Source organism: Topomyia yanbarensis, chromosome 3 (assembly GCF_030247195.1).
Source record: "Topomyia yanbarensis strain Yona2022 chromosome 3, ASM3024719v1, whole genome shotgun sequence".
NCBI classification, from domain to species: domain Eukaryota; kingdom Metazoa; phylum Arthropoda; class Insecta; order Diptera; family Culicidae; genus Topomyia; species Topomyia yanbarensis.
In genome coordinates, this window is record NC_080672.1 from 17048562 (window position 1) to 17055999 (window position 7438).

Consider the following 7438-nt stretch of genomic DNA (forward strand, 5'->3'; position numbering starts at 1 on the left):
TGCATTTTTAAAACAAATACTGCTACCCATAGATTGAAAATGTTAAAATTGTTGGGTTTTTTATTTCGTTTTACCATAAAAATAAAATAACTTCGTTGTAAATTTTCATTCGTTGTTTTCGGAGTAATTTTGATCAGCAAAATATGTCTATCGAAATGAGAGATAACGCTCGAAAAGCTGTGTAAATTATATATCTGCAGGCACTTTCGTCGCCCGATATTGTGATGTCTCGAAAGAAAACAAAATGGCCTAGGAGGATGTAGCAAACTTTTATCGAACTTTTTCAGAAAAATAGACGAAATTAAATATTAAACAACAAAAATCTCAAATTTTTTTATTGCATCATTGGACAAAAATATGTACGGTTTCTAAAATTATCAGTTCAGTTGAAGTTGATTGATTTTATTAATATACAAGGGATTGTTTGAACAGATTGAAACGTTGCATGAGAGTTGTATCATTTTCAATTTGAATTTGTATTCATAAAAGGTATATCAAATTACAAAATAATCATTTCCGATAGATGCTGAATATGTATAGAATATGGTTTTTATTTGTTTAGATGTTTTTGTTACAGGGAATCATCTTATCGTACGTTACTGAAAAAAGTCTCATTTGATCAAACTTAACCCGGTGATCAAAGATACCCCGTTATACGGTATCTACTACTGAAATAGTTCAACGCATAGCAAACCCAATTCAACACGGTACAGCTGATCGCCATTCTCTCACTGCGGCACAATTCAACGTTATCTCTTGCTTCCCATGCAGTGTGTAACTGACCAACTCTAACACTAACACACTGTGGTGAACTGACAAGTTCAGCAACGCTCTGCAAGGTCGATGTCACAGTAAAACACAAGCAAATTGAAATTTCGCTTTGATTTCAGTTTCAGTATGGTGGTATAAACTGATTCAAAGGGTCACGAGACAGGCGACAATAGTGCGTTTACAGATGTTTTCATTCAAGTCATTGGACTCCGATTTAGCTAAATCTCTTAGCTGTCCCGGAGCCCCTACATTCATCGAAGTACAACTGGAAGATCTAACAGAAAGCCCGTTCACCGATGGAGAATCTTGGAATCCAACAGCGTGTGTTTTGCCAGCTAAATATCAACAATTTGCCGATAAAGTGAGAAACTTCGAGGTCTACGAGGATGATGTGTGGATTATTACATTCCCCAAATGTGGTACCACGTGGACCCAGGAGATGGTTTGGTTGGTTGATCATGACTTGGATTATAGCACAGCCAAGCGAGTTAATCTTAATCGTCGTTCGGTGTATTTAGAGTATATAATCTGTTTCTACAACTAATTTTCTTTTAAAACTAATATAGATTTAAAATCCACTAGAATCGGATGCATCGCTCACAATTTACCGGTAGACAGCCTGGCAAATGCGGCCAACCTGCCTCGTCCTCGTCACATCAAATCTCATCTTCCGCTAGCACTTCTTCCCAAACAACTATGGACCGTGAAACCTAAGCTAGTCTACGTTTCGAGAAACCCTAAAGATGTCGCTGTATCCTACCTACATCACTACCAAATGATCATGGGCTACCGGGGATCAAAAGAAAACTTTCTCGAAGGACTTCTTACCGATAAAATCGTTTATTGTCCTCAGATTTCGCATGCACTTGATTTCTGGCGACTACACAACGAACAAAACGTGCTGTTTTTAACCTATGAGCAAATGAAACGGGATCTCCGGACGGTTCTGGAACGAGTTTGTGGATTCTTCGGAAAGCAATATACCAACGAGCAATTGGATGAGTTGGTGTATCATCTATCATTTGACCAAATGAAAAGTGAGTAATAAATTACTTCTATGGAAAGGGCAGTATTACATTTTCTGAAATCTATAAAAACAGAAAACCCAGCAACGAATAACGTCGACATGGTGGCGGGTGCAATGCAAATGAACGGACGAGCGGGCGAGAAATTTAAGTAAGCTTTATTAGTAAATACTCTTTTATTGGTTAAAAGTTAAGTCCATTTTCCTATGATAGATTTATGAGAAAAGGAGAAATCGGTGACCATAAAACGGAACTCTCAGCGGAAACAATTGCAAATTTTGATAAATTCATTGAACGGGAGCTGATTGGCAGTGACTTTCGATTCGACCAATAACCAATGTCAAACATTTATTATATGAAGATTTGATAATAAAGAAGAGATTTTTTAAAAGTGACGACGGTAAAGTTTAATGGTAGTTTGCAAAGAAACAAACGAAATGAGCTTATTTTCACCATTTATCAGGAACCAAACGACAGACATTCAAAAAACCCTAACAATACATATTTATTAAACAATTTAAAACTGTTTTAAACATCTCCACAGCGGTACACAAAGGTTTACTTTCCGGAGTAGATCATGACAATCCACGGCGCTGCGTCTCAGAGAACGGTACAATATTTTGAATGCCTGCATTTCTACGTAAGAAACCGAGAGTCACAAACACTTTGGCAGCTGCTGTGAAGATATGATCACTGAACTTCAATTTGCAAATAAAACGGAAAGGTCTTTAATTGACAACACTCTTTCCAGGCAGTGGTCATTCACTTTAATGTCGACACGAGAAATCGAGCAACACCGACTACAGCTGTTTACTTTGCATTGAATTCGAATCTTGAACTAAGTCGATTGAAGAACTACACAATCTAGAGCAGATTTTATTTTTCGAAAGATCTTAAGGTCGTCGGCACATAACAGCTTTCCACACTGGATTCGCTTTAAGAGGTCGTTAATGAATATAATGAATACAAGAGTCCCGATATGACTGCCTTGCGGGACCCTATTCGGTAATTCGAAAGCAATCGATTCAGGGTTCCCAAATTTCACATTAGCGGATATATTGTCTAGGCAAGACTTCAGTCAATTTGTTAGCCAGATGGAAAAGCCAAGTGTTTCCAACTTATTGATTACAACATTATGAGAAACATTACCGAAAGCTTTTGAAAAACCCAAGTACATCGCGTTTACTTGCTGTCGTTGACACTGGTGTAAACATTAGGTTTGAAATAGTCGGGTGCTTCTTTCCAAAGCCATGCTAGAACAGAATATGGATAGACATGACAGGTTTAGGGACCATTCATAAATTACGTAACGCTTTTAGGGGGGGAGGGGGTTCGAGAAGTTGTTACATATTGTGACATAGGGGGGAGGGGAGTAAGCTAGATCGTTACGTAACATGTTTTCATCGAAGAAAAAAAAATTTTTTCAAGGAATTTGTTACGTAATAGGGGAGGGGGGGATAACTAAATTTGTGACAATTTGTTACATGGGGGGAGGGGGGAGTCAATTTTGGGCAATTTTTGCGTTACGTAATTTATGAATGGTCCCTTAGTGGCTGCATAAATTTTGTTATATACAAATTTCTACAAAACTTTCGCCACGCATTAGAGAATGTAAATTGGTCCGTAGTTTTCCACGCGCTGTGCAATTCCCGTTTTGCGAATTGGGGATATCGCTGCTGTATTCCATGCGCGAGGAAAACGATCTACGGTAAAAAACCGATTGAAGATAATGGAGAGTTGAGCCACAAGAGAATCTGCACATCCTATTTACATTTTTTCTGCTATTGTCTAAACATAGAACACAATTGAATATTCTATTACACTTTCATTGGTGAATGATTAGTCTAACTAGGATGAGTATGAGGAGACAAATATAATTAAATTTTGACAGACACTGCTTTTAGAAAATGATAGATAAGTTCCATGTACAGAGGTAAGCCAAGAACATGGATTGGTCTTCCACGGACGTGCAAAGAATTAACGATATTTAGTGCTCGACTAAACAACATGCTCAATGTCGTGGTAGCCCTTTCCACAAGCACAATGATTACCCTCTGCGAGCCCAATACGCCGGAGATGCGCATCTAAGTATAATGATTAAGTCTGGACATCACACGACTGAAGTCCCGACTTACACCCAACCCTTTGAACCATGCCTTCGTTGGTACTTTAGGGATAATTGAGTGTAATCCACAAATACTCAATTGGGTTTGAATTCGGCGGCCGGAATGAGAAAGTATCGATTTAACGTTGTACAGGAATCATTCATTTACCACCATCGAATTATACTTCGGATCGTTATCTTTTTTTTGAGAGTTGTCCTACTGGAGCTGTAGAGCTAGGTTCTCGGAAGGGCTCCCCATCACAATCACATACTATAATTTGCAGACGAGACAGGCGAATGGCGCCCACTAAAAAACTGCTTTATGATTCTGAATGTGATATTCATTGTACGGTTCAGGTATGTGCGGGCGAAGGGACTCGCGATCGCGTGTATCATCGCGAATAGCTCGAACATTTGTACGTTAACGAATTCGATCGCGTGTGCTTTTGTATGTCGCGTATGCTAACGTGTATGTAACTTCGCGTGTATAAATTATATTTTATGACCGTGTGCCTTTCGCATATTCGCGTGTGTTCTAGAGTGATCGCGCGCGGACCGTGAAACTGATAGTTATTTTTTCGTACACGATTCAGATTCTAGAAGAAAGTGGGTTCTTCCTTATCACGAGAGTTCCCAGTCATGTCGCAGTAGAACGTGTGGTCTAGTGAATATGAGCTTTATTTTTTGATTGGTCCAACTGGATCTATGGACCTCAGTTGCTAGAATGAAGAGTAAAGATTTCAGGACGTGACTGATTCATGATCTCGCGCGTTTGCAGGTTCGCGTTTGAGACCGCGTTTGTAACTTCATATATACTAAAACGTTCACATAATTATCGGAGTGTTATCAAGTATGCGCGATCGCTGGCATAGGTTGCGTGAATGATCGCGAAGGGCTTAAGCGTTCGTATGTCGAAGTGTTTGTCGCGTGTGCTCGCGTGTATGTGACTTCGCTTGTATAAATTCGATTTTGAAACCCTGCGGCCATTCACATATTCGCGAACCTTCATTCATTTAGTTTTCGGTGTATGGATCACATTCTGACAGGGAGTGAATTACCCCATATCATGTCGCCATGTAACGTTTTGTCTAGTGGATATGGGAGTTATTTTTTCTTAATTTTTCAATTTTATTGTTTTATTAATTAATATGGAGCTAGACTGTTGGTACCGAGGATAGAGACTTCCGGACGATCCCGACTCATGATGGCGCGAGCGCGGGAGTTTGTAGGTTGACGCTTGAGATCGCGTTGGTAAGTTTATGAGTGCTGAGACGTTCACCTTATCACCGGGGTGTAATCATGTTTGCGAGCTGGTAGGCGTAGGTTGCTTGGAAAATCGCGAGGGGCTCTAACGTTTGTACGCTGACGTGATTTTGTAATATGTTTGCGTGTGTTCCTGAATGGTCGCGCGAACCGATCAAATTTTCGGTGTGCACCCAGGCTTCTAGGATCAAGGACAGACTTCCGGACCTGACCGATTCGTAATCACGTGCGCGAGGGCATTTTTGTAGGTTCCCGCTTGAGACCGCGTTTGAGAATGTGTGAGTGTTAAGACGTTCACTATCACCATCTTTGCTGATCCAGCTGAAGAGCGGGTGTAGAATGGCAGTATAGAACTCGAAAAGAGGAAATAAAATTCGATATATGAGATTAGACAGGTACAAGATACAGCTGAAGTTATGGTCATCGCATGAAAGACATACATTAGTACTTCAAACACTACTAATACTTGAATAGCCAACCACCACACATAGCACATCCTTTCTCAATTATCTATTTGTTACTGGTTGATTATGAGTTATGAGTTATGAGCGGGTAAATAGAGGAAAGGTATAGAACAGAAAAAAGGCTCATATCAGCCCTCCCGGCCTCCTCGATAACCACTATCGAGGCGCATTGTAATCAACATCTTGAAGCGGGCTTCTTATATAAATCAATTCCTGAGTAGTCATAATGATTGGTGGATTATTAACATGATTAGTAGTACAAATAGAAACTAAAAAGAGCGAAGGTCCTTATATTTAGATAACTCTATTGAATATATTGTGGTTTGATGATGTTTACAATACCCTCAATCCCATAAACCTGCGAGAAGGTATATCAAACATTGCGTGCTGATTATGTTCCCAAATATCAACCAAGCTGAGTCATTCATTTCGCGGAACAACATGCAGCACACTGCCGAATGCGGCAATGTTAAATATAGCATTCCCGTATGCATCGAAAATGACACTATAGAAGTTCGCGTACATGATTTTGCTCCGCGTCCTCATGACAGCGTGATTAAAAGGTACGTGCAAAGTTTCGGAGATGTAGACTCCGTTACAACCGATACATGGAGTGTGGTGAGAATGCGTGGGGAACATTCCTACGTGAAAATTCTGCATAAAGACGCTACCCTCGGAAAACCCTGCACAGAAACTGTCAAGAAAAATTCAACCAATCTTACTTCAGTTTGTCTTCCCATCTCGCCCTGAGCAGAAGCTAAAAATCGTCCCGCGCAAGTGATACAGTCAATTCTACCTACAAGCCGATCGGTACCTATCGCACAAGCAGTCCATATCATATCAGTGCACAAACAATATTGTATTTTTATCCCCGGCTGCGGAGTGAAATGAGTTTGCCAAATGAAATAAAAGTGCCCGTGTACGGGATAACACGATTTCGATCAACTTTAATAAAACTCGTGTTAGACCCACAGTTCAGGAAGTGGAGCAATTAGTTAAAGTTAAAATGGAGCTTAATCTCGCTGAAGTTACGTACATTCAACTACATCACATTAAAAACTGTGTTTTGATCATGTTTAGAAGTTTAGCACAGGCAGAAAACTTCATTGACAACATGTAACACGAGGTCGAGTTTAATAACACCAGAATCAAAACGACATGGTGGACGAACGTATCCATGATTTGGTCCCGCGCTAAGAAAGACTACATCAAACAAATCATGTCACAATATGGAGAAGTAGAATCTCCATATTGCGACAAACATGACACCTGGAGAAATTTTTTCACCGGCATTCCCAACGGCGTTCGTATTGTGAGAATGCGAGTGACTAAACCAATACCTTCTTACATGCCTATCGAATGCAAATCACCGAAGGATGGCGTGACCTATAAGCAAACAACGCTAATCACATATCCCGGGCAGACCCCAACATGCCAATTCTGTAACCATACAGCCCACTACGGAAAAACATGCGCCGAAGCAACTAGTCAAAACTCATCTACTACAGCCAACTCTAACAAGCAGCCACCAACACCATCAGATAAACCAAAAACAACGAACCAATTAACCAATAATGCAGGTACAATGACCACGACAACCGCTCCCAAACCAACAAATAGCATCGCCAATAAGGAGGAAAATACCGATGAAGACGGATTTACAACAGCGACCCGTAAGAACAAGAAACAAATAAGAACCTCTGATCGTGAACAGCAAGAAAGCAGTACCGATGATGACATGGACTGAAACAATAACGCGAGAGAAGGCAGACTGAATGACCCCCAAGCGGCTTCACCGCCAAGAAAAAGGA

At 40.3% G+C, this 7438-nt stretch overlaps 2 protein-coding genes across 2 annotated transcripts in view; one reads left to right on the forward strand and one right to left on the reverse strand.

Annotated features, from left to right (window-relative positions):
• LOC131691287 (centrosomal protein of 135 kDa) overlaps positions 1–7438 on the reverse strand; it is a 120774-nt gene that overhangs the window by 89269 nt on the left and 24067 nt on the right. The gene's annotated exons all lie outside the window — the stretch shown is intronic.
• On the forward strand, positions 637–2170 carry LOC131691293 (luciferin sulfotransferase-like). Its single transcript, XM_058977581.1, has 4 exons — positions 637–1290; positions 1354–1808; positions 1872–1947; positions 2010–2170. Exons 1-4 carry the CDS (start codon positions 956–958, stop codon positions 2128–2130), a joined length of 987 nt encoding a protein of 328 aa, XP_058833564.1. The 5' UTR covers positions 637–955; the 3' UTR covers positions 2131–2170.

Coding starts and splice junctions, on each gene's coding strand:
- LOC131691293 (XM_058977581.1), top strand. CDS start 956: ATGTTTTCATTCAAGTCATTGGACTCCGATTTAGCTAAATCTCTTAGC. Junction 1,809..1,871: donor ATCATTTGACCAAATGAAAA/GTGAGTAATAAA, acceptor CTATAAAAACAG/AAAACCCAGCAACGAATAAC. Junction 1,948..2,009: donor CGAGCGGGCGAGAAATTTAA/GTAAGCTTTATT, acceptor TTCCTATGATAG/ATTTATGAGAAAAGGAGAAA.